Source organism: Lynx rufus, unplaced genomic scaffold, assembly GCF_022079265.1.
Source record: "Lynx rufus isolate CCGP_SWC_20201006 ecotype Redwood Valley unplaced genomic scaffold, mLynRuf1.p SCAF_10, whole genome shotgun sequence".
Taxonomy (NCBI): Eukaryota; Metazoa; Chordata; class Mammalia; order Carnivora; family Felidae; genus Lynx; species Lynx rufus.
The window spans coordinates 30,285,711-30,312,575 of record NW_025814824.1 but is presented as its reverse complement, the minus strand read 5'-3'; the positions used below and the strand labels follow the sequence as shown (position 1 = coordinate 30,312,575).

The following is a 26,865-nucleotide window of genomic DNA, read 5'->3' as shown; positions in this document are numbered from 1 at the left end:
GCCGAGGTCAAAGAGGTTTTTGCCTGCTTTCTCCTCTAGGATTTTGATGGCTTTCTGTCTTACATTTAGGTCTTTCGTCCATTTTGAGTTTATTTTTGTAAATAAATAAAAATTTTTTTTTTCTTAGAAGTGGTCCAGGTTCATTTTTCTGCATATTGCTATCCAGTTTTCCCAGCACCACTTGCTGAAGAGACTGTCTTTATTCCATTGGATATTCTTTCCTGCTTTGTCAAAGATTAGTTGGCCATACGTTTGTGGGTGCATTTCTAGATTCTCTATTCTGTTCCATTGATCTGAGTGTCTGTTCTTGTGCCAGTATCATACTGTCTTGATGATTACAGCTTTGTAGTACAGTTTGAAGTCCAGGATTGTGATGCCTCCTGCTTTGGTTTTCTTTTTCAAGATTGCTTTGGCTATTTGGGATCTTTTCTGGTTCCATACAAATTTTAGGATTGTTTGTTCTAGCTCTGTGAAGATGCTGGTGTTATTTTGATAGGGATTGAATTGAATGTGTAGATTGCTTTGGGTAGTATCAACATTTTAACAATGTTTGTTCTGCCAATCCAGGAACATGGAATATTTTTCCTTTTTTGTGTGTGTCTTCTTCAATTTCTTTCATAAGCTTTCTATAGTTTTCAGTATATAGATTTTTCACCTCTTTTGGTTAGATTTATTCCTAGGTATTTTATGGTTTTTGGTGCAGTTGTAAATGGAATCAATTCCTTGATTTCTCTTTCTGTTGTTTCATTGTTGGTGTATAGGAATGCAACCGATTTCTGTGCATTGATTTTATATCCTGCAACTTTGCTGAATTCATGGATCAGTTCTAGCAGTTTTTTGGTGGAATCTTTTGGGTTTTCCATATAGAGTATCATGTCATCTGTGAAGAGTGAAAGTTTGGCTTCCCCCTGGATGATTTGGATGCCTTTTATTTCTTTGTATTGTCTGATTGCTGAGGCTAAGACTTCCAATACTATGTTGAATAACAGTGGCGAGAGTGGACATCCCTGTCTTGTTCCTGACCTTAGGGGGAAAGCTCTCAATTTTTCTCCATTGAGGATGATATCAGTGGTAGGTCTTTCATATATGTCTTTTGTGATCTCGAGGTATGATTCTTCTATCCCTACTTTCTTAAGGGTTTTTAGCAATAGAGGATGCTGTATTTTGTCAAATGCTTTCTTTGCATCTATTGAGAGGATCATGTGGTTCTTCTCCTTTCTTTTATTGATGTGATGCATCACATTGATTGTTTTGCAGATATTGAACCAGCCCTGTATCCCAGATGTAAATCCCACTTGGTCGTGGTGAATAATTTTTTTAATGTATTGTTGGATCTGGTTGGCTAATATCTTGTTGAGGATTTTGCATCCGTGTTCGTCAGAGAAATTGGTCTGTAGTTCTCCTTTTTAGTGGGGTCTTTGTCTGGTTTTGGAATCAAGGTAATGCTGGCTTCATAGAAAGAGTTTGGAAGTTTTCCTTCCATTTCTAATTTTTGGAACAGCTTCAAAAGAATAGATGTTAACTCTTCCTTAAATGTTTGGTAGAATTCCCCTGGAAAGCCATCCAGCCCTGGACTCTGGTTTTTTAAGGAGATTTTTGATTACTAATTCGATTTCTTTCCTGGTTATGGGTCTGTTCAAATTTTCTATTTCTTCCTGTTTCAGTTTTGATAGTTTATATGTTTCTAGGAATTTGTCCATTTCTTCCAGATTGCCCATTTTATTGGCATATAATTGCTCATAATATTCTCTTAGTATTTTTATTTCTGCTGTGTTGGTTGTGATCTCTCCTCTTTCATTCTTGATTTTATTTATTTCGGTCCTTTCCTTTTTCTTTTTGACCAAATTGGATAGTGGTTTATCAATTTTGTTAATTCTTTCAAAGAACCAGCTTCTGGTTTTATTGATCTGTTCTACTGTTTTTTCTTTGTTTGTTTGTTTGTTTGTTTGTTTGTTTTTGTTTTCAATAGCATTGATTCCTGCTCTAATCATTATTATTTCTTGTCTTCTGCTGGCTTTGGGTTTTATTTGCTGTTCTTTTTCCAGCTCGTTAAGATGTAAGGTTAGATTGTGTATCTGAGACCTTTCTTCCTTCTTTAGGAAGACCTGGATTGCTATATACTTCCCTCTTATGACTGCCTTTGCATCCCAGAGGTTTTGGGTGGTGGTGTTATCATTTTCATTGGCTTCCATATACTTTTTAATTGCCTCTTTAACTTCTTGGTTAAACCATTCATTCTTTAGTAGGATGTTCTTTAGGCTCCAAGTATTTGTTATCTTTCCAAATTTTTTCTTGTGGTTGATTTCGAGTTTCATAGCATTGTGGTCTGAAACTATGCACAGTATAATCTCAATCTTTTTGTGCTTGTTGAGGGCTGATTTGTGTCCCAGTATGTAATCTATTCTGGAGAATGTTCCATGTGCACTGGAGAAGAATGTATATTCTGCTGCTTTAGGATGAAGTGTTCTGAAACAACCTGTTAAGTCCATCTGGTCCAGTGTGTCATTCAAAGCCATTGTTTCCTTCTTGATTTTCTTCTTAGATGATCTGTCCATTGTTGTAAGTGGGATGTTGAAGTCCCCTACTATTATGGTATTTATAATCAGTGAGTTTATGTTTATGATTAATTGATGTATATATTTGGGTACTCTCAAATTTGGAGCATAAATGTTTACAATTGTTAGATCTTCTCGGTGGATAGACCTCTTAATTATGATATAATGCTTTTCTTCATCTCTTGTTACAGTCTTTATTTTAACGTCTAGATTTTAATCTAGATATAATCTGATATAAATATGGCTACTCCAGCTTTGTTTTGTCGACTGTTACCATGAAAGATGGTTCTCCATCCCCTTGCTTTCAATCTGAAGGTGTCTTTAGGTCTAAAGTGGGTCTCTTGTAAACAGCATTTAGATGGATCTTGTTTTCTTATCCATTCTGTTACCCTATGTCTTTTGATTGGAGCATTTAGTCCATTGACGTTTAGAGTGAGTACTGAAAGATATGAATTTATTGTCATTATGTTTCTTGTAGAATTGGAGTTTCTGGTGGTGTTCTCTTGTCCTTTCTAGTCTTTGTTGCTTTTGGTCTTTTTTTTTTTCTTTTTTTTTCCGTCTTTTCCCCTTCAGAGAGCCCCCATTAAAATTTCTTGCAGGGGTGGTTTAGTGGTCATGAAATCCTTTAATTTTTGTTTGTCTGGGAAACTTTTAATCTCTCCTTCTATTTTGAATGACAGTCTTGCTGGATAAAGAATTCTTGGCTGCATATTTTTCTGATTCAGCACATTGAATATGTCCTGCCACTCCTTTCTGGCCTGCCAAGTTTCTGTGGATAGGTCTGCTGCAAACCTGACCTATCTTCCCTTGTAGTTTAAGGACCTTTTTCCCCTTGCTGCTCTCACGATTCTCTCCTTGCCTGAGTGTTTTGTGAATTTGACTGTGATATGCCTTATTGATGGTCGGTTTTTGTTGAATCTAATGGGAGTCCTTTGTGTTTCCTGGATTTTGATGTCTGTGTCTTTCCCCGGGTTAGGGAAGTTTTCTCCTATGATTTGCTCACATAACCCTTCTACCCCTTTTTCTCTTTCTTCATCTTCTGGGACCCCTATGATTCTAATGTTGTTCCTTATTGATGAGTCACCAGTTTCTCTAATTCTTGTACTCTTTTGCCTTAGTCTCCCTCTTTTTTTTCTGCTTCATTATTCTTCATAAGTTTGTCTTCTATATCGCTGGTTCGCTATTCTGCCTCATCCATCCTTGCTGCCGTGGCATCTATTCATGATAACAGCTCAGTTATAGCATGTTTTATTTCATCCTGACTAGCTTTTACTTCTTATCTCCACAGAGAGGGATTCTAATCTGTTTCGACCCTAGCTAGTATTCTGGTTATTGTGATTCTAAATTCTGGTTCAGACATCTTGCTTGTATCTGTGTTGCTTAAGCCCCTGGCTGTCATTTCTTCCAGCTCTTTCTTTGTGGTGAATTCCTTCATTTCATCATTTTGAAGGAAGAAAAGGAATTGATAAGGTAAAAAAAAAATTAAAATTAAAAAATTAAAAACAACACACGCAAATCAAATGCATGATGCTAGATTCTAGGTGTGTTTTGGTCTGGTTATTGAAAAGAGCTTGATAGAAAAAAAAGGGAAAAAAAAGAAAAAAAGTTTAAAAATTTGAGAAAATGAATACAGTGAAATAGAATAAAATGAAATGGAAGTAAAATAGAATTTGAAAAATTTACAAAAGAAGTAAAAAATATAGTTAAAAAAATAAAAATATTTTTAATAAAAATTGAAAATAAAAATAACTTTTTTCTCTCTGTATTCAAGAAAAGAAATGAAAAAGAAAAAAAAAGAAAATTGAATAGATGGACCCGTAAACAGACTGAAATATGATTGAAATTACATTGGTTTCCCCTAGAAGTCAAACTATGAAGCACTTTATAGTCCACAAACTAGGCAGGCGGAGAGATTTGTGATGTTCCTGAAGAGCGAGGTTGGCCCAGTTGGGTGGGGCTTAGTGCAACAACTCCATTCTCCACTAAATGGCGCTGCTTAGATTACTGGGGTGATTGTTGTGGTGCTTGTAGGTATGTATGAGCATGTGCAGGAGGGGTGAAAATGGCATCACCCAGCTACCCAGTCTCTAGTATTGGAACTCTGTGCTCTCCCCAATGAGCAACTGCACACCTGTACTTTTTCTCCGGCTTCTGTCTACTCCCCGCTTTTACACTGTCTGTGACCAAGCCATCGGGTTGTCAGGCCGCACCTCCTTCCTGAGTTTTATCTCACATGTGGCTGTGTTTCCCAACCCCTCACTTCTGAGGGGCTGTGGCTTTCACCCACTCAGATCCTCTGGGGGAGAGTCTCACCAAGCAATGGCTGAGTGTCGGCTGCACCCAGGAATGTTCGCGGGACCGTGCTGCTGCTGATTCCCAGAGACTGTGGCTGGGTGGCAGCCTGCCCCAGAAAAAGTTCACGTGATCGTGTAGCAGCAGTGTTTCAGGGATTACGGAAAATCACAACACGCATCTGGCACCAGGCTTCACCCTTAATGACCTTGCTCCAGTACCAGTGAATGTGATTGTTCTCTGGGGTCTGCTGGGACTGGGTGGCTGCATAGCCTCTACCAAATGCCCTTCCAGCAGTGGAACCGTTTCTCCCTGTGTGGCCTGAGAACCTCCCGGACTCCACTCTGCTCCTGGGGATTTGCCCTTCCCACCAGAGCACCGCCAAGTATTGAGCTGTGGAGTTTCAGACTCTGTGCTCCCCCTGTTTATAGAGTCTTAATGGAATTTAAACCCTCTCCTTTCTCCTTTCTCCCTTTTTAGTTCAGTCCCTGTGGCTGTTTCCAGTTTTCCACTTTCCAGCTGCTTTTGGAGGGGAGGTACTTTTCCCGAACTCTCTCCCTATCTGTGTCCTCTCTCCACAAGCAAAACAGCTCCCTTCCCTCCGTGGCTTCTCTCTCCCGCAGTTCACTTCTCCGTGCCGTGTACCTGCTGAGTTCTGTGGTTCAGGTTGTGCAGATTATTGTGTTAATCCTCAAATCCATTTTCTAGGTGTGCAGGATGGTTTAGTGTTGATCTGGCCGCATTTCATGGACGCGAGACACACAAAAAACTTTCATGCTGTTCTACCATCTTGGCCTCTCCCTGAGTTTGATCAGTTCTTTATAGATTTTGGATACTAACCCTTTATCTGATATGTCATTTGTAAATATTTTTTCCCATTCCATTGGTTGCCTTCTAGTTTTGTTGATTGTTTCCTTCACTGTGCATAAGTTTTTTTATCTTGATGAGGTCCCAATAACTCATGATTTTCTTAATAATATTTCCTTTTCTCTAGCTTACTTTATTGTAAGAATACAGTATTCAATGCATATAATATACAAAATATGTGTTAATTGACTATGTTGTCAGTAAGGTTTCTGGTCTATTAGCAGTTAAGTTTTTGGGAAGTCAAAAGTTATACCTAGATTTTTGACTGGGGGGAGTTGGCACCCCTAGCTTCTGTGTTGTTCAGGGATCAGCTCTACTTTACCTTCAGGGGTCAAATTTTAATTCTGAAACTGCTCTTGAAGGAAACTCCAATTTTGGCATAGTGTATTTTTCAAAATCCTTTCTCGAAGTTTCTCACTCAAAGCATTGGATCACTTATTTTTTCACAGTAAGAGAAGCCATTATAAGCTTCTGAGCACATTCTTGGTTTTCAGAACAATTGGTACTGGGCTCATCTGTCCCTTTTCTTTAGCCTCTGCTCAAGGAATGACTTAGGGCTCATACATATGCATCCCAACCCTTGATTCCAGAGGATTCTGATGCTCAGCTTCTTACTTATTTTCACTCTTTCAAGTTTGCATTTCAAACTTGCTTTTTCTAACCACCAAACGTCTGTCCCCTGTTGAAATATAATTACAGAATTATAACACTTAAAAAATATATGTTAAATGAATGGAATGGTGAAAAGGGTAGGATTTTAATTTTTTTCGAATTATGGTAGAAAGATTCAGCTCTTGAAAATGCTGTTTGTAATAAGGAGTTTGTAAATAAAACATATGATTGAGTTTAATTATGTCAGGAAGGTAAACTGGATTGTGGGACCTAAGATAATTTAATGCAGGCAAAAGTAAAATATAGGCTGAAATTTAAGTTGACAAACTAGATTTTAAAAAGCTCACTCTGCAAGTCTTTTTAATATTGCTGAAAAATTACAGGCTCCAGTTCATTCATACCAGTGGCTGGCCCAGCCCTTGGGCCTTGGAGGTGATTATTCTAGTCTCTTTCTGCCCCAGTAGCAGATCTTTTGATCCCACTGAAGCAGTAATATATTCCTTAATGAAAACACAGAAGTGTCAAATATTTTCTAATCACAGGATAAAAAAATGTTTTATTCTTTGAACCTTCACTTCTCCCACCAAGATGTAACAGATAAGAGAAAACAGGACCCTGCAGATAGCTGGGGCATAGGAGCAACGGCACTTTAAAGACTGCAGATGTTCCCACATTCTCAACAAATCAAATCTTAGTGTAAGATTGGTGCTTTGGGAGGATGGACCATAGTTATCCCACGATTTTGGCATCCCTGGCACACCACTGAGAGCTTGGGTAGGAGTGTGTTCTTACTAGAGATGGGTGAGATGATATTACTTGAAATTCTTTGAAATCTGGAATTAGAGTAATGTGCTAGGGTACCACTGTGGTTTGTGAAAGGACTGTAAAAGTGGCCCATTATTATTTGAACATTTGTGTTGAATTTATGTATATGCTCATTCATGGAATGATAACCAGCACAAGTTGTAAACGAGGTCATTTGTGTTCTATTTGTGACTGCTGCCGGTTTGCCATACAATTTTGGGTAAATCAGTTATTTTTTTGTGTCATTTTCAGAAATGGTAAGAACCTTGGAGCAGGAGTTCTGCTCCAGGGTTTCCATGTGAGCACCTCCATCTCTTGGAGACCTATAAGCTCAAATATACTGTTGGCATCTGTTGTCTGAATGTGTATCATATATATGTGCTATTATTTTTCAAATGTACATAGATGATATCTGATCTAAAAAATACAGAATGGCAAGAAGCTGCTAATTCAGCAATGCCTTTAAATATCTGCATTTTGTTAATCCACGGATGCTAAAAGCAAAACTACTGTCAAGTGGAGGTTGACATTTTTAGTGTTAAAAGTGGTATGGTTTCTTTTGTACTGAGTTAATAGAAGTTCTTTTAGTTTAGAACCTTGTTCTTAGCCAAAGGACTATATAGGGTGCACATTTGCATATAGAAAGGTTGTTTCTTAGAAAGAAAATTGTAATACACTACTTTGATCCTTATGGATATATCTATATATATACATCCATGTCTATATATCTATCTATGTGTATCTATTTATCTTCCCTCTGGGGACACCTGGTGGTGATACTGAGAAGTGCAGCCTTTTGGTCTAGAGGCCATCTTTTACTTAGGACATTGGCTAATTCAGACTCCTCCAGACCTTGGAGAGGGGAGCTCCTTCTGTGCTCTGCCCAGCTGATGAGTTTGTGCTCTAGTTGTCCACACTCATGGATACTGAGATCTTATATCTAAGGTATTCTCCAATTCTGAATGTAAGTGGAGGTGTTTTCACTAAAATTAGGATGGAGAAAACGTTGCATGATTAGAACCCTGGGGTAGGAATTTTTAAATAAAAATAAAAGTAAAAACTATGACTGCTTTGGGTTTAAGCCTGTACTAATTTAGGAAGCCTGCAGGAAACTTTTCTGTATCCGGTAAGTTGGGTGAGACCCCTTCTCTGTGCTATAATCTCTGGTATTTTATTAGACTCACCTCCTCCAGGGCAGATGCTGTGGGTTATGTACTCTTACTATCTGGACCTAGCAGAGTAGGCACTCAGTAACATCATATTGAGTTTTTTAATCTTTTTATTTTATGCATGAATAGGATTATTTATAGTTCCTGGGGCTATGAATTAATGTTGAATTTATGAAAATTATAAACATAAAAAACTTAGATTTTTTTAAGCCTTTAAATTCAGTTTATGAATACTGTTGCTCTCTTTATAAAGTTACTAATTTTTGTATTGACATAGCATTTACTTTCATTATTTATTAATGGTTTATTAACTCAAGTTTAGCTGATTAAAACCTCCTAAACAATTTAGTGTACATTGGTCTCATTTACCAAAAAAAATTAAGCATTTTAAACTGCATTTACAAATACAATTCATCTGATTTTTCTCCAGCTATTCTAAGCCCTAATAAAGCCCTAGCAAAGCTTATGAGCCAGGTTGCTTAACACACCTAAGCAACTCTTTGAAATCTAATAAACCAAACTTAGAAATGTGGTAAATCAGCTTCTTTTAAACATCAGATACTGTGTTCAGATGGACTCAGATTCTTACTTCTTTCAAATGAAAATTGCAAGTGTAATCCCAATTGCAAATTTCAGTTTCAAACCACAGAGGCCAAGATGTTGGGTCCTCTAACTTGTCAAATTGTGGTAATTAGCTTAATAACAGAGACATGGTATTCTGAAGATTACAGAATTTAAGTTTGTAATTGAGTTTATTCCTTAACATGAAAGCCTGGTGTACTTTATCTCTAATATTTTTCTCTACTATCCCTATTAAGAAACATACTCAGGCCAAATGCAGTTACTGTGTTGAAGATTTGTGATCCGGATTCTGTTATTAACAGTTTGGAGATTCTCACCTGGACCCTGGGCTGGGCACTAAATTCTGGTAGGAAGATACTCCCTAAGACACAGGGACACAGGCTGAGCCCTTTCTGGAGTCTGATTCCCTCTGCTCTGTCACTGGGAGTCCAGGCTTATGCCTCCTAACTGGGATTTAGCTTTAAAATCAAACACATCTTATGATCCCTCTTTTTGGGTGGATGGAATTTGCACCCCACTTACGCCTCAGCTAATTGTCTTCACTTCTTGAGTGAAATGAACATATTTCTTCTGATTGGATTCTTTCCTGTACATATATGCTTTTTGTGTGGTTCTTGATTACAGTTCTGTAGTCATTTTCTTTTCAATATAGTACTCAACATTGAATGTCTGGTGAGTTAACTTTGGTCATAGGGTACAGGATTATCACTGACATATGGAATTCACTAATTTCTCTCTCTCTCTCTCTTTTTCTCATGCACTCTTTAGTCCCCATCACCTATTTCACACATCCCCCCCACCCACCTTCCCTGTGGCAACCATCAGTTTGGCCTCTGTGGTTAAGTGTCTGTTTCTTGGTCTCTCTCTCTTTTTCCTGTGCTCAACTTGTTTTGTTCTTTAAATTCCACATACGAGTGAAATCATATGGTATTTATTTTTCTGTGACTGACTTATTTCTCTTAGCATAATACTCTCTAGCTCCATCTATGTCATTGCAAATGGTAAGATTTCATTATTTTTCTTTTTTATGGGGGAATAATATTCCATTTATGTGTGTATATAGCACATCTTCTTTATCCATTCATCTCTTTTTTCCCAGTTTTTAAAAGAAAGATTTATTTAATAAATTTCACTTAGCACAGTACATCTAATGGAAATCACAATACAAGGAAAGTTTTAAATCAAAGCCTCAGCATCTCATACAAATAACATGACCAATCTCCTAAAGTATTGGTATTAAATTTCAAAATTGTACCAGATCTTAAAAAAAATACAAGTGTACACTTACATGCCTTATAGGATATTAAACCAAACAGTTAGAATTAACAAACATGCCAGGTGTTTTCACTCTGAATCATAGACACAGCTCCTACATTTCAGTCTGGCAGAAAAGTGTATTTCTCAACATGTATCCAAAGCTTTCAGAGTATTGTGCTATAAGAGCAACATTTAGCTCTTTCTGCCATCTTGGAACCTGTGGAGGCCTGCTGGGAACAGGACTCCTGAAATGACAAATATATCTGGAAGGCTGTGGTCCAAAGCCATTTTTGCTGGCTGTAAGCAGGGTCTCCAGAACCAAAGGGAGCACACAGCTTTTCTTCAAATTGAAGGTCTTTATGCTTGAGATGAAACTGAATTCTCTTTAGGCAAGAGATATGCTTATGTGTACAAAGCAAAGAACAACACAGTGACTCCTGAAGGCAAACCAAATAAAACCAGAGTAATCTGGGGAAAGGTAACTTGTGCTCATGGAAACAGTGGCATGGTTTGTGCCAAATTCCAAAGCAACCTTTCTGCTAAAGCCATTGGCCACAGAATCCATGTAATGCTGTATCCCTCAAGGATTTAAACTAACTGAAAAGTAAATAAAGGTGTAGAAAGAAAAAAAAAACATCATTTAACATAAGTGTAACTGTTTTAACCTACACACACTTGCTGCTTAGGCACACTCCTACAATATAACTAACTTGAGGAAAGCTAAAAATTGTTTTAACAGTGATGGTCAGTACTGAATATTGCTATTACATCCCAGATGAACATTTCAGTGTTCAAAATTACTGAGCTTGAAGTTCTTTTTTTTTTAAATTTTTTTTTTTCAACGTTTATTTATTTTTGGGACAGAGAGAGACACAGCATGAACGGGGGAGGGGCAGAGAGAGGGAGACACAGGATCGGAAACAGGCTCCAGGCTCTGAGCCATCAGCCCAGAGCCTGACGCGGGGCTCGAACTCACGGACCGTGAGATCGTGACCTGGCTGAAGTCGGACGCTTAACCAACTGCGCCACCCAGGCGCCCCTTGAAGTTCTTTTTTTTTTAATGTTTATTCATTTTTGAGAGACAGAGACAGAGTGTGAGCAGGGAAGGGGCAGATAGGGAGACACAGAATCCAAAGCAGGCTCCAGACTCTGAGCTGTCAGCACAGAGCCCAATGTGGGGCTCGAACTCATGAACTGTGAGATCATGACCTGAACCAAAGTCAGACGCCTAACCAACTGGGCCACTCAGGCACCCCTGAGCTTGAAGTTCTACAACAACCTTAACCTTCACGTTAGAGCAAGCATGAATCATGAGCCTGTAATGCAAAACTGTTAAATGTAATTTTTTTTATTTTTAATTAAAAAAATTTTTTTAAATGTTTTTTATTTTTGAGGGAGAGACACACAGAGAGCAAGCAGGGGAGGGGCAGAGAGAGAGGGAGACAGAGAATCTGAAGCAGGCTTCAGGCTCTGAGCTGTCAGCACAGACCCCAGCATGGGCTCAAACCCACGAACTGTGAGCCAAAGTCAGACACTTAACCGACTGAGCCACCCAGATGCCCCTAAATTTAATTTTTTTAAAGTAGGCTTCACACCCAGTGTGGAGCCCAGTGCAGCGTTTGAATTTGCAACACTGAGATCAAGAGTTGGAAGCTTAATTGACTGAGCCACATAGGCGCCCCTAATTTTTGTAGAAAGAAAGAAAGAAAGAAAGAAAGAAAGAAAGAAAGAGAGGGAGGGAAGAAGGAAGGGAGGGAGGGAAGAAGGAAGGAAGGGAGGGAGGAAAAGAAGGAAAAAAACAAAGGGAGGAAAGGAAGGAAGGAAAGAGAAAGAAAAGAAAGAAGCTGACCAAGAATGATCAGAATCAATGCTATTTCCCTTTCACCAATCATACCTGATATGCTAGACATCCCTCCCGTTCTACAACTGCCATTATCCATTCATCTCTTGATGGACACTTGGTCTGCTTCCATAATTCGGCTATTGTAAATAATGCTGCAATAAACATAAGGGTGCATGTATCCCTTTGAATTAGTGCTTTTGTATTTTGGGGGTAAATACATAGTAGTGTGATTACTAGATCATAGGGTGGTTCTGTTTTTACTTTATGAAGAACCTCCACATTTTCCACAGTGGCCACACCAGCCTACATTCCCACCAACAGTGCACAAGTATTCCCTTTTCTCCACATCCTTACCAACACTTGTTGTTTCCTGTGTTTTGGATTTTAGGCATTCTGACAGGTGTGAGATGATACCTCATTGTGGTTTTGATTTGCATTTCCCTGATGATCAATGATGTTGAGCATCTTTTAATTTGTCTGTTGCCCATCTCGATGTCTTCTTTGGAGAAATATTTGTTTATGTGTTCTGCCCATTTTTTACTGGATTACTTATTTTGGGGGTGTTGAGTTTAATAAATTCTTTATAAATTTTGGATACCAACTCTTTATCAGATCTATCATTTGAAAATATCTTCTCCCATTCAGTACATTGCCTTTTAGTTTTATTGATTGTATCTTTTGCCATGCAGCTTTTGATTTTGATGTAATCCCAGTAGTTTACTTTTGCTTTTATTTCCTTTGTCTCAGGAGACCTAATTAGAAAGATGTTGCTATGACCAGTGTCAAGGAAATTACTGCCTGTGCTCTCTCCTAGGATTTTTATGGTTTGAGGTCTCACATTTAGGTCCTTAATCCATCTTGAGTTTATTTTTGTGTACAGTGAAAGAAAGTGGTTCAGTTTCATTCTTTTGTACATTGTTGTCCAGTTTTCATTAGTTGAAGAGACGGTCTTTCCCGTTGTATATTCTTGCCTCCTTTGTGGAATATTACTTGACCATGTAATTGTGGGTTTATTTCTGGGTTTTCTGTTCTGTACTGTTGATCTATGTGTCTATTTTTGTGCCAGTACCATACTGTTTTGATGACTACATCTTTGTAATGTAACTTAAAATCTGGAATTATGATACCTCCAGCTTTGGTTTTCTTTTTCAGGATTACTTTGGCTAGTCAGGGTCTCTTCTGGTTCCATACAAATCTTAGGATTGTTTGTTCTAGTTCTGTGAAAAATGCTGTTGGTGTTTTTATAGGGATTGCATTAAATCTGTAGATTGCTTTGGGTAGTATAGACATTTTAACAATATTTGTTCTTCCAATCCAGGAGCATGGAATATCTTTCCATTTCTTTGTGTCATCTTCAGTTTCTTTCATCAGTGTTTTATAGTTTTCAGAGGACAGGTCTTTCACTCTTCGGTTAAGTTTATTCCTAGGTATGTTATTATTTTTGGTGCGATTGTAAATGGGATTGTTGTTGTAATTTCTCTTTCTGCTGCTTCATTAGTGTATAGAATAGCAACAGATTTCTATACATTGATTTTGTATCCTGTATACTACTAAATTTGTTGATCAGTCCTAGCAGTTTTTTGGTGGAGTCTTTGGGTTTAATTTATAGATTATCATGTCATCTGCAAATAGTGAAAATTTTACTTCTTCCTTACCAATTTGGATGTCTTTTGTTTCTTTTTGTTGTCTCATTGCTGTGGGATCCATTCATTTCATTCTTTTTCATCCAAAGCCGGTGACCCTTCCCTGATTTTCCCTTCTAACACCAGTGGTTCTCAGCTGCTGCACATTAGAATTATCTATGGAGCTTTGATATTGCATGCAGCCAAGGGCCCCAACTCAAATCAATGGAAGGAGAACTTCTGTCAGGCATCATTGTGTGTTAAAAGTGTGCCAGCTGATTCCGATGCACAGAAGGTTAGAGAGCACTGTTGTGACATAGTTGTTAAACAAAAGATTTCAGACCATTACAAAAACTTTCCCAGTCTTACCCCCCTTTACGTGGAAATATAATGGGAAGTGCACAGATAGAATGAAAAGCATACCTAAGGGTGAAAGTTTGGCTGATTCACCACTGGACGATTTTCCTGTAACAATTTGGAGTTACAAAGGGGATGTTTTTAGATGTAGGCTATAAAATCTTTATTGTACGTTTTTCTTTTTTATTTGTTTAAAGCATTTGTGGGTGGGTCACATGGGGACTCTTCTTAATCTGTTATTATACGCAGCACAGTAAGGCACACATCCAAGCGTTTCCTTCCTTGCCCCAGGTTTCTGTTGATGTACTCCACAGTTTTGTGCAGCTATTACAATTCAGCCCTCACGACGGCAGTGGTTGGAGCCATCAAGGTAAGGGGGTGACGCCTTGGGAATTGGGAAATCAGCCATGAATCCAGTCTTCATGATAGAAGCAGAGTTTGATTTTATTGTTGTTACAGGTGGGATAGTGAGCATGGAGGCTTGTGGCATTTTCAGCTGCACCTGGGTGATCCTTTCTTAGGTCTTCTCATCCCCCAATCTGTAAAACAGAGGCAGGGCTTGTTAATTTAAAAAGGAGAGACAAATTACCACTTTAAGGTTAGGGGTGGTGAAAGGGGATGGTCTGGGAAAATGACGTAAAACTGAGAAAAATTCCAAATTTCTGCGCTCAGCAAGATACCTTGTTTGGTACCTTGTTAGTACGGTTTGGTTTTCTGGGAGAGCCTGCTGACTAGGAAAGAGAAGCCCAGGTGAGGCGCCTGGGTGGCTCAGTCAGTTAAGCGACTGACTTTGGCTCAGGTCATGATCTTGTGGTTTGTGAGTTCGAGTCCCACTTTGGGCTCTGTGCTGACAGCTTGGAGCCTGCTTCAGATTCTGTGTCTCCCTTTCTCTCTGTCCTTCCTCTTCTCATGCTCTGTCTCTCAAACAAAAATTAAGCAAATAAATAAGCATTAAAAAATGTGTAAGAAAGGGAAGCCCCCTGAAGAACTGTTTTTCAATCTAGGTATATGCTCACTTATAAGGTTCTAAACTCATGGATTGTGCGTAGGTGTGTTTTATGTGTGTGCGTTTGAATCCACACAGTCCTGAAGAAGAGGATGGGTTTTCTGTGTTCTCCCATACAGTTGCTTTGTTTCTCTGTTCACATGAATAAAGTGAGTGAGAAAGACTGCCTGCTTTAACAGTTGACTTGTCTGTTGGCTGCCCAGACCCTCCTAGAATACCCAGGGCAGGGCACTACTTGGAATTTGCTGGATGTCTGATCTGTGTGAGTTTAGGGTCAGTATGATTAAAATTCACTACCCAATGATGGTAAAGAGATGGGATCTGAAAAGCTGATGACAACTCAACTCTTACACATCTTTTTTTGTGTGTGATGCAGTGTTCTGTAATTATGCCATGGTTTACCTTATTTCTTTATAAAGCCATGTGTAATGGTTTTTTACTTATTCATTCAATACTCTGTGAACACCTATGTACTTACAAGTCTCTGAGCAAAGTTAAAGTCTCTGAGCAAAGATAAAATATTTAGTTTCAGATTTTACCATATACATGTATTTCCCCCTTAAATTCTTCACTTTTAAAATGACTGATCCGAGGCACCTGAGTGGCTCGGTTAGTTAAGTGTCCAACTCTTGATTTTTGGCTTAGGTCATGATCTTGTGGTTCATGAGATCAAGCCCCAAGTGGGCTCTGTGCTGACAGCATGGAGCCTGCTTGGGATTCTCTCCCTCCCTCTCTCTGCCCCTCCCCTGCTCACATTCTCTCTCTCTCTCTCCCTCTAAATAAGAAAGTAAGTAAGTAAATAAATAAATAAACTTTAATAAAGTAAAATAAAATGACTAATCCTCTCTCTCTTTCTGCAGAATGTATCCATTGCCTACATTGGGATGTTAGTTGGTGGAGACTACATTTTCTCTGTGTTAAACTTTGTAGGGTTAAATATTTGGTAAGTGGGATTTCTAAATGAACTCATTTTAGTAAAATATGAGTTTTAAAAAGTCTGATTTATAAGTGAAAGAATGTAAGATGTTTTGACATTTCAGTTTCTAAGATAATTTTACTTAAATCACTCAGTTCATCTGTTTTAATGACATGCTCCTTCACGTGGATCATGGGGACGTGTGTAATGAAAATTCAAGGGGCTGAGATCCAAACTTAATTCATGTGTCTTTCTCACAAAAAAAGTCTCCTAAATTATGTTTCTTCCTCTTGTGAAGTGGGCCTCACTGATGTCCTGCTCTGTCAGAGCACCATCCACTAAGGATATTGGGAGGAGTGACTGAGATACTTTTGAAAGGCATTTTGGGGTCCTACACATGGAGTGCTGTTTTAAGATAATAGCATAGTTTATTCAATAATAAAGTATTTGTTTCTCTCCAAAGTTTTGTATTAGATTTGATCTACTTTTTTTCTTCCCCAAAAGATTTCTAGAGGAGTGATTCTCATCAAGTAATCCACAAACTTGAGGAGAAAAATTCCCTTCAAATTAAGCGGGCTATACTTATAAAGATGTCAGGAATTGCTGGTGGTACCACCTATGAGATTTATTTATTCTCACTTTTTTTTTCTCCTTTCAGCATGGCAGGGGGCTTGAGATACTCGTTTTTAACTCTGAGCAGCCAGTTAAACCCTAAACAATCTGTGGACGAAGAAAGCATCCCTCTGGATTTAAAGAGTTAGGATTTGGGGCAGAATCGCAGCCTGGCTTGCAAACTGGGAACATGCAGCGGCATTCCCACATGTAGGAATGTGGATCCCGATGTTCTAGTCATGGGCAACACTTACCCCCCTGCTTAAAGCACCACAGGAACGTCTGCAAAATGCAGAGAGAATCTACCTCATGTGCTGCTGCACGGCGAGCCCTCATCAGCCCTGAGATATGTATTTGGGCAGAGCTTTACCATCTGAAAGTGAATCTTTCACAGTAAACCATTGGTTAAAGGTATTATTTCCAAAGGTCTTGCACAGGCAGAGCACTGAACGGTTGGTGATCCATCCAAATATCTGTGCTGCTGTTTGCCAGTACCTTGTGTGCTAAGAGGAGGGGAAAGGTCGATGGTGTGATTATCATCAGCACGTTGGCCTTAATTTTAAAGGTCCCAGCCAAAGCAAAGTGCCAGTGAGAGCATTTTTTTTTTCAGTTTAAGCAGACTTTTCTTTATTTTAATAAAGTTAGCCAGTTAGCTCCAAGTTATTTGTTAGCTCTGATTTCATTTTATATGTTGGTATCTTTTCCCAGTTATCAAAGTAAAATAAAAAATAATTTATACTCATGTCTCATACTGTTTCATTATTGGAGATAGGCAGAAAGATAAGTCAATTATTCACTGTGCCTTCAAGGGTGATCTTCCTTTTAAGGCTCATGCTGGAAAAAACTTGTAAAATAACTCAACAGGAAAAAAAAAACAAACTCCATGTGTCCTGTTAACATTTAAGTAGCTCTTATTTCTCTCCCATCTCTCTAAGTTCAGGGGGCTTTGACATTCAGATCACTTGGACTTTAACCAAAGGTACATTTCTTCACAGGCTCGTCTAACCTCCCAGATGTGTGGTGTGTGGGAAGGAGCCCTGAATGGATGAGTGTTATTTTTATCTCCATCAAAAAATGAGCTGGGATGGGGCACCTGGGTGGCTCAGTCGGTTAAACATCTGACTTCAGCCTAGGTCACGATCTCGCAGTTCCTGGGTTTGAACCCTGCATCGGGCCCTGTGCTGAGACAGCTCAGAGCCTGGAGTCTGCTTCGGATTCTGTCTCCCTCTCTGCCCCTCCTCCACTCACTCTCTGTCTCTCTCTCTCAAAGAAAATGAATAAACATAAAAAACATTTAAAAAATTTAGTTTTAATTGTAAAACGCACAACATAAAATTTGTTATCTTAACTATTTCTAAGTGTATACATTTAGTAGTGTTAAGTATATTTATCATGTTGTGCAACCAATCTCTAGAACATTTTCATCTTGCAAAACTGAAACTCTGTACCCATGAAACAATAGGTCTCCATAGCCCCTGGCAACCACCATTCTTTCTGTCTCTTGAATATGACTACTCTAAATATATAAGTGGAATTGCACAGTACTTGTCTTTTTGTGCCTGGCTTACCTTAGTTAGGCTAACTAATGTCCCCAAAGTTCATCCATGTTGTAGCATGTGTTAGAATTCCTTTCTAAGGCTGAATTATATTCCTTCATATGGATGGGTATACCACATTTTGCTTATCCATTTGTCTGTCAATGGACATTTGGCTATTTACGAATCATTCTGCTATGAACATGGGAGTACAGATGTGTCTTTGAGACCCTGATTTCCATTCTTTTGGATATTAAAATTTCTTTCCTTTGTACACATAACACTCCTGGCATCAAATGTGTGGGGTGTTGACCTCATATTAAGGAATTCTCCCATTCTCTGGACACCAACTAGGTGTCCTACAATTCAATTCTGACATTAACTACCTGGAGCTAGCGCAGACCCTGCAGGTTAAGGGCTCAGTCCCACAAGGTTGCCCCCACCCACTTCAGATGCTGATCCCAAGTCCCAGGTTGTGCTTCTGACCAACTGGCCATGAATCAGGAGTTTCCATACCCCCTTCCTTGGGTTTCACAGTTTGCTAGAATGGCTCACAGAACCCAGAGGAAGTTCCTTACTCTCTCTTAAGGGTTTATTATAAAGGATACAGCCCTGGAATAGCCAGAAAGAAGAGATACGTAGGAAAAGGTGTGTGGGAAGGGGCTTGGTGCATCCATGCCCTCTCTGGGTGCACCACCCTCCTACACATTGATGTGTTTACCAACCTGGAGCTCTCCAAACCCCATGGCTTAGGTGCCCTTACTGTTTCCTACAGCTGCTGCAACATTCACACAAAAGTTCCAATTTCTCCATGTCTTGTCGAACAGTTGCTATTATTTATTTATTTTGTAGTAGCCATTCTGATGGGTGTGAGGTAGTTATCTCCTACCTAAGAGTTTTGATTTGTATTTCTCTAATTTTTAGTGATATTGAACGTTTTTTTCTGTTGCTGTTGGCCATTTGTATCTTTGGAGAAATGTCTATTTGAGGCACCTGGGTGGCTCAGTCAGATGAGTTTCCAACTCTTGACTTTGGCTCAGGTCATGATCCCAGGGTTTTGGGATTGAGCCTTGCATCAGACTCTGCTTGGAATTCTCTCTCCCACTTCCCCTTTCCCACTGGCATTCTCTCTAAAAAAATCTATTTAAACCCTTTGCCCATTTTTGAATTGGGTTGTTTTGTTGTTGTTGAGTTGCAAGAGTCCTTTACTGTTTCCCTTTTCCTTTTAAAAGGCTCCTAGAGTCTGACCTTTGGGGCTCCCAAGCTGTTGTAACACTTTCTTGTGTCATGAACACCAGTTCTGAAACCCAGAGGCCAAAAATGCTAAGATTTGAAAACATCAACTGTAAACATCAACTCATGTTTTCAGTGACAAAACCAAAAGTAGCAAGTTTTTGCTTTCTTCCAAAATGTTTTTTTTTTATTTTCATTCTCAGAATTCTTAAAGGAAGATGATTTTGTGTTTTTCTACTCTTAAAATGATTAATCCTTTGTTTTCATAGTTGGGATGCCTCCTGGGTGTTCTTATTTAATTTTTTTTTTTCTTCTGTAATCACCCTGAGTACTTTTCTTGGCCTTTTTTTTTTTTTTTTAACATTTATTTATTTTTAAGACAGAGAGAGACAGAGCATGAACGGGGGAGGGGCAGAGAGAGAGGGAGACACAGACTCGGAAGCAGGCTCCAGGCTCTGAGCCATCAGCCCAGAGCCTGACGCGGGGCTCGAACTCACGGACCCGCGAGATCGTGACCTGAGCCGAAGTCAGACGCTCAACCGACTGAGCCACCCAGGCGCCCCATCTTGGCCTTTTTTTATATGACCCTTTTTTTACCTTCCTATGGAGGCGTCTTCTCCTGCTTCCATGCATGGCCAGCAGAGGGCACTCTCAGAGCAGCTCAGCAGCCCTCGTAGCTGGGTTGAAATTAGCAATTTCCACAGTACCTTTAAAGACCCAGATTCTCCAGCTGTGGGGTTGGTGGGAGCTCAGTCTGGCTTTGGAATTAAGATTAGCTGAGGAAGCTGGGTGGCAGAGAGGTGGTGCAAAAGGGATTCATTAGCCTCAAGGAGGTTAAAGGGGAAATGCAGCCTAATGCCCCAGATCTTCAGACTTCTCTTTTCTTACTAAAGAAGTTGTAAAAGCCACTCTGGGTGGGACAAAGAAAATAAACTTAATATCTTTGATATTTTGCTTACTCCTAGCTGTTGTACTGCAAATAACAGTGACACCATTTGTTAAGTTAGACTTTTTCCTTCTAATATTTTTCCTGCATATTAAATGTATCTCAAATACAGAGGCACTAGAGTTTTGGACAGCTGAGTTTTCTTAGAGAATAGAACCTAGTTTAGAGAAGTGTTCTATATATATTTTTATGTGCGCTCAGGAAAATAGTGAAGGTACAAATGTCCATAATTTCATAGTCTTTAGTTACTTTTTTTTTCACAATCATTTGCCCTTAATTTTCTCCTTTCTTTTCAATTTGTGTTCATTGTTTTTCAGCTACAAAATAAGCTTAAAACCACAGGTTTTGGTGTACCTTCTTTGAGAGTACATGTTTATCTCAGCCTCCCTCCCCCCAGTGGCTCTGGGATAACATCTGGTCACAAGCCACACTCTGATGTTGGAGACCCAGGACAGCATACCGTGTGCCAGGAGTAATGGGGCAGCACCCACCATAGCAGTTGCCTAGACTATGGTGGGTGCATATCAAGTTAGAGCAAGGAGAAGGAGCACATCACCAGAAGAAGAGCACCCACACTCGAAGCCAGCATTTTTCTTAAGGGCTGCTCTTCATCGCTTTCCTTGATATCCTCAGTTACTTCTGTAACCCATTGGTGAATGCCTTCAGTTTCGGCTTCTTGTTGTAAACCCTTGTCTGTGACTATCTCTTAGAGACTCGAAATTTCAACCACTATTCCTTTGATTTACCCCAGTTCATCAAACAGGCTGTTCTCTTCACCAATGAGGCATTGATTTTCTTGTTCAAACGTTTGTATTTCTTCTGGGGATAATTCATCTTCCCCTTTGCCATCTCCCCACATGCTCAATTCAGGTTGTGCTTTGTTCGGAGTCTATTTTGGGTATTCCTCAGTGACAGGTTTTTTTTTTTCATAGTCTTTTGAAGGATTCTGTGAAACTTTCTCAGAAGACATAAATTCTCTTGTCTTTGTATTTGGTTCTGGTTCCAACTTACATGATCTTTTCTCATCACTGCTCGTTTAACTCTAGTGACTCTTTGTTCTGAGTAAAGTTTACATAGTCTTTTTTTTTTAAGTTTATTTATTTATTTTTGAGAGAGCATGTAAGAGCAGTTGGGGAGGGGCAGAGAGAGAAAGAGAATCCCAAGCAGGCTCCGTGGTGCAACACACTGAAACAGCACTCCTGTGCTTGCTGGAAACGTATCTCCTTGTGGGCTTGTGTCTTAAGTTGCTGAGTTGCTTCTGAGCAGATCCTCACGAATGTCTGAGCACCCTTGTCTATCTGATATGTGTCATCCTCTCACACCCAGACGTGATGTGGCTGTAAGCATTAATATAATCTGTCATGTGTTCCAGAAGATAACTTCTCAGTTTGCCAGTGTGCAAAAGCTTATGCAGGACAGAAGCGCATGGGTGGTGACCAGCTGGGTGCAGTAAGTGCCAGCACAGAGCAGGTATGCAAGGCACCGAGCTAGAGGCCACAGGCCTTTGTTTCCCCTCAACCCACAGCCATTCCGATCCACCAGATGAAGACAGCACTTCCTCTAAGGGTTATTCTAGAATTCAATGAGATAACACCTGTAGAATGTTTTGGCATTACTTGGCCCCTAGTGACCAATAAAATGTGTTACTGTTGTGGTTATTATTGTTACCGTTCTTATTTCTATTTGTGGTGGGGAAGAACTCTGGAGAGAGTGTTGCTCTACAGAGAAGGTGTATTGGGAGGATGGCTAGGAATTTATCAGATGAGGACGAAGGTGGAAGACCACTTCAACTTGAAAGTCTTGGTGACTTGGCCTTGTGAATCATTGTTGCTTTCTGTGAATGGATGCGTGTGCTCGTGCATCAATTTTGGGTGCTGGGACTTGGTGAGGGTCAACAGCCTAGGTGACCGGTACTTGCTGCTCCGTGGCACCTTTCATGAAGCTGAGAGTGCCCAGCAGTTCAGAATCTCTGTTTCTTTTCTGTCATAAGATACTGAAATACATGGAAAAAAGAAAGCATGCCCCTTGGGATGAAGCCAGGAAACCCCAAGGCATCCTGGCAGATGGTCAGGGTCAGGAAGTACTGTCTGTGTGCCTTCTGACTCTTACCTCTACTCCCCCTGTGATAAGCCTCTGAGCCTTTTCTCCACAGCCTGGACCAGAACATCAGCGTTACCTGGGGACTTGTGAGAAATTCGGAATGTCGGGGTGCACACAAACAATCTGCATTTTGACCCAGGTGATTTGAGAAGCACCATCCCAGGCTATTGGTCCAGGCCATACTTTTAGTACTGGTGGTTCTCAGACAGGGATTCACAGGATTTAGGGGGCTGGTGAATGTGGATAGGGAAAGAATACATCCTGATGCTCCCTAACCAAAATGTAGCATTTTTCATTTGAAAATGTAGACAAAACAATGTAGTATTAGCTGTATTTCTGATTTTGTTACCAGTGGAAGTGGAGATATTTTCAGATCACCTTACAGTTTCTGCAGAAAAATCATTTATGCCCTGCTGAGGATTCTAAGTTATCAGACCTTCCACTCATTCTTGATGTTTAATACGTTCATAAAGAAGCATATTTTTAGTACATCATATTTAGAAAACGTAACTTTTTTTTGGAAATTGGTTTCCTTTATAATTTTATGTATTTTATTCTAGGCATTTAAAGCCATTATTTAGGGGAGGAGGCTGTAACCATCCCTAAGCTACTGCTGTGGTCCATGGCACTGAGAAAAAGGAAGGATTCCCTGCCAAAGAGGGAAAGAGAAATTTCCAGATTATGTTTTCTCAGGAAATTGTTACATTGTTGGCCTTTCTACCAGTGGAGGTTTGTTGTCCAAATGGGTGTAGAGGTACCTAGGAGAGGTACCTTGTATCTGCCAGCTGGTGGGAGGGGGTCATCCTTCAGCCAGTGGTGGTCAGTTGTCTGCAACTGGAGGGCCAGCGTGAGAGCAGGAGAGAGAAGCAGAGAGGGACCGACAATGGGAATAGGGCAGCTAGGCTTCACTGCCATATCCTCCTCATTCGAACATCAGAACAGAAATGTGGATCCTCAATTGTGTCACAGTACAGAACCTTGTTCTTCAAATCCTGTGACTACTTACCTGGAGTATAAGGTTAAAGGTCTATGTAAAGGTGGAGCAGCAGTGTGAGGAGCTTTGTGGACCCACTCTTCAGTGAAACACACAAAACTAGAGAAAACTGTAAAAAACAACCATTTAAGGTCTCTGGAAACTATCCTAAGGGCATGTAGCAAATGAGGAAACATTGATTCAAGAAAGCCCAATAAACTTGGCAAGAACACTGAGAATGTGGCATTTGAGCCTTGACACTTTCTCCCTTTCCCTTTCCTCAGCTCAGCTTGATGGAAGCTCCATCCCAGGTAGGTGTGGCTAAGAAGATGGGGCTCCCTCTCTTCTCTGCTCCCAATGAAGGGTTACTATATCTGACAAGGAGGGGAGGCCGCCATTGTTTCTTCTCTTCTCCAAGTAGAAGAGGTGCAATTCCTGGTGAGTTCAGCAGATGGAAAGGGCCTCCCTTTACTACTCCTCACCCATAGGATGGAGGATCGACCCAGGTGTGGAAGCCAAGAATATTGGGTTCCCAATCACCCTGCCCCAACTTGATCATAGGGCAGAGGTTTGATGTAGGGAGAGGCAAGCAGACAAGACCAGAGGCTACCACCTTGCCCAGCATTCAGAGTAGTGGCTCAGACAGTGTGCCCAGAAGAGGCAGTCTGTGCAGTAAAGACTTTGACCTTACACAAAAAGATGTCTGGCCTTTGCCATTGGATTCTAGGTAATTCTATGCCCTTGGAATATTATGCCTGATAGAAATGTTATTGTTTGCCTCGTGTCTCTGGGTCATACTGGATAGTCTGACAGTATGATTTAGGATGGGGGCTGGCCACACCAGGAAGACCAATAATGTGGTTTAGGGTGGGGACTGACATCAGCCATATGGGCAATCAATCATGTCTATGTAATGAAGCCCCAGTAAAACTCTGAACATTGAGGTTTGGTTTGGCAATACTCCATGCATATTATCACACACTGATGCTAGGAAAGTCATGTGTCCTGACTCCATGGAGAGAATAATGGAAGTTCCACGTTTGGTAGACTCTACTCTATGCTCTCTCTTAGCCCTTACAGCTTTGTGATGGAATGTTATTGTGCAATTGGCTTTTTAGGGATACTGAAAATTACTTGAGGGAGGTAATTTCTTTTTTCAGAACTCCCCAGGGGATTGGGGACTTCCCTTTTGGGCAACTCTTCTAGACTGAGTTGTTCATGCATTCCTGTCTCAGACTTGAGGTATTGGCATGGTATTGGCTTGAAGAGCAGGGAGCGGATAGTGTTACCATGTATGTAGTTTTGAATGGAATGGTCCAGTACCGTGCATTTTATTTAGGAAACCAATTGAGGAAATTGCTGACATCTAGATGACTTGCATTTTCCAACTGCGATATTTTTCTCTTGTTATGGTTGTATAGGAAGGCACTAGTTGTGTGAGGGTGGCTTCTGGAATCAGATGGCCTGGATTTACACCCTAGCTCTGTCAATGTTAAAACACAGATTTATTGAGGTATTATTTAAATACCAAAAAATTTACCAATTGCAAGTGTTTACTGATTTGTTGGTCAATATATAGAGCTGTGCACCCATCACCAAATAATTTGAGAATGTATCCATCATCACCCCAGAAAGAGCCTTCATCCCATTTCCAGTCAATTTCTAATCATAGCTCTAGCCCTAGACAACCACTAAGCTGCTTTGTTTATTTAAAAAAATATATTTTTAATGTTTATTTATTTTTGAGAGAGAGAGAGAGACAGAGTGCAAGCAGGGGAGGGGCAGAGAGAGAGGTAGATGCCGAGTCTGAAGCACAGAGCCCACCGCAGGGCTCAAACCCAGGAATCGCAAGATCATGACCTGAGCTGAAGTCAGACGCTTAACCGATAGCCACCCAGGTGCCCCAGACCTGCTTTGTTTATAGTGCATGTCAAAAACATTTGCCAGTTAATCTACCACCACTAGGACATGAGGGAAAAGTTCAGTTTTGCTGCATCCTCATGAGTTCTGAGCCACAGCTTCAAGTTCTACTTAATAATTTACATAAATGTAGTATTTTATTCACTTAATTTGCATTTCTAATGATGTAGGAGGTTAAATATTACCCCACACAATTGCACACTCATTGTATTTCCTCTGTATTTAATTTTCTGTTTATGTCTTTTACCTCAAGGTGTTCTTTGACTTTTGGCCTCGACATTATGTCCTGAACCTGGAACCTCCTTTGGGCTCCTATCTGGGCCAGGCCTTAGGCATTTGAGTTTTTGATCCTAGTTCCAGAGGCCCATTTTCAAACTATCTGTGTCTAACCCAGGCGGAGTTGCTAGATATGTATGGCAGGGAAATTTTTCTGTTACTAATTATTGTGCTTTAAAAACAATGTATTTATTGGCTCAGTTGGGTGTCAGACTCATGATTTTGGCTCAGGTCATGCAAGATCTTGCAGTCGTGGGACCTGGGCCCCACACTGGGCTCTGTGCTGTGTGTGGAGCCTGCTTGGGATTCTCTCTCTCCCTCTCTCTTCCCTTCCCCAGCTTGTGCATGTGCTCTCTCGCTCTCTCTCTCTCTAAAAATAAATAAATAAACATTAAAAGATAATTTATTTAGGGGCGCCTGGGTGGCGCAGTCGGTTAAGCGTCCGACTTCAGCCAGGTCACGATCTCGCGGTCCGTGAGTTCGAGCCCCGCGTCGGGCTCTGGGCTGATGGCTCAGAGCCTGGAGCCTGTTTCCGATTCTGTGTCTCCCTCTCTCTCTGCCCCTCCCCCGTTCATGCTCTGTCTCTCTCTGTCCCAAAAATAAATAAATGTTGAAAAAAAAAGAAAAAAAAAAGAAAAAAAAAAGATAATTTATTTATAGGTGCACCTGTGTGGCTCAGTCAGTTAAGCATCTGACTTTGGCTCAGGTCATAATTTCACTGTTTGTGAGGTTTGTGGAGTTTGTAAGTTCAAGCCCAGCATTGGGCTCTGTGCTGACAGTGCAGAACCTCCTTCAGATTCTCTGTCTCCCTCTCTCTCTGCCCCTCCGCCACTCTCTCTCTCTCTCTCAAAAATAAATAAATAAATATTAAAAATAATTTATTTATAGAGAACAGATTGGTGGTTGCTAGAGGGGTGGGGTGGCGGTGGGTGAAGGAGGTCAAAAGGTACAAAGTTCCAGCTATAAAATAAATAAATCATGGGATGCACAGAGCCCAACATGGGCTCAAACTCACAAACAACTAGATCATGACCTGAGCCGAAGTTGGACACTTAACTGACTGAGCCATCCAGGCACCTTGGAATATATTTTTTAATATTGTGAAGTAAAGGTGAGAACTTTGGTTCAAAATCAAGTACAGAAGTGAGCTGCAGCTTCCATATCTGGTAATATGGAAGGCTAAGTTATCCACCCCCATCTTTCCTCTGCCCATTAATTGTAGGATAAAATTTGTTTAAAATTGAAGTATAATTTACATGCAGTAATTACACAGTCCTTAAGTGTACAGTACAATGAGTTTTAATAATAGCATACTCCATGAAACACATACACTTAACAAAATATAGAACATCTTCATCAACCTAGAAAAGTTCCTTATGACCCTAACC

The 26,865-nt window shown here is 40.1% G+C and overlaps 1 protein-coding gene and 2 pseudogenes across 1 annotated transcript in view; 2 read left to right on the top strand and 1 right to left on the bottom strand.

The window, feature by feature from the left end:
• Positions 1–17,232, top strand: part of SLC35D2 (solute carrier family 35 member D2) — a 64,000-nt gene extending 46,768 nt beyond the window's left edge. Inside the window, exons 10-12 of the mRNA XM_047103120.1 lie at positions 14,252–14,330; positions 15,827–15,909; positions 16,541–17,232. Coding sequence (XP_046959076.1) covers positions 14,252–14,330; positions 15,827–15,909; positions 16,541–16,643 — 265 coding nt within the window. The 3' untranslated portion in view covers positions 16,644–17,232. The remainder of the gene's footprint in view (positions 1–14,251; positions 14,331–15,826; positions 15,910–16,540) is intronic.
• On the top strand, positions 10,353–11,004 carry LOC124529277 (60S ribosomal protein L35a-like; annotated as a pseudogene).
• Positions 17,233–20,737: 3,505 nt separating the features above from the next.
• Positions 20,738–23,223, bottom strand: LOC124524203 (syntaxin-18-like; annotated as a pseudogene).
• Positions 23,224–26,865: the final 3,642 nt, after the last annotated feature.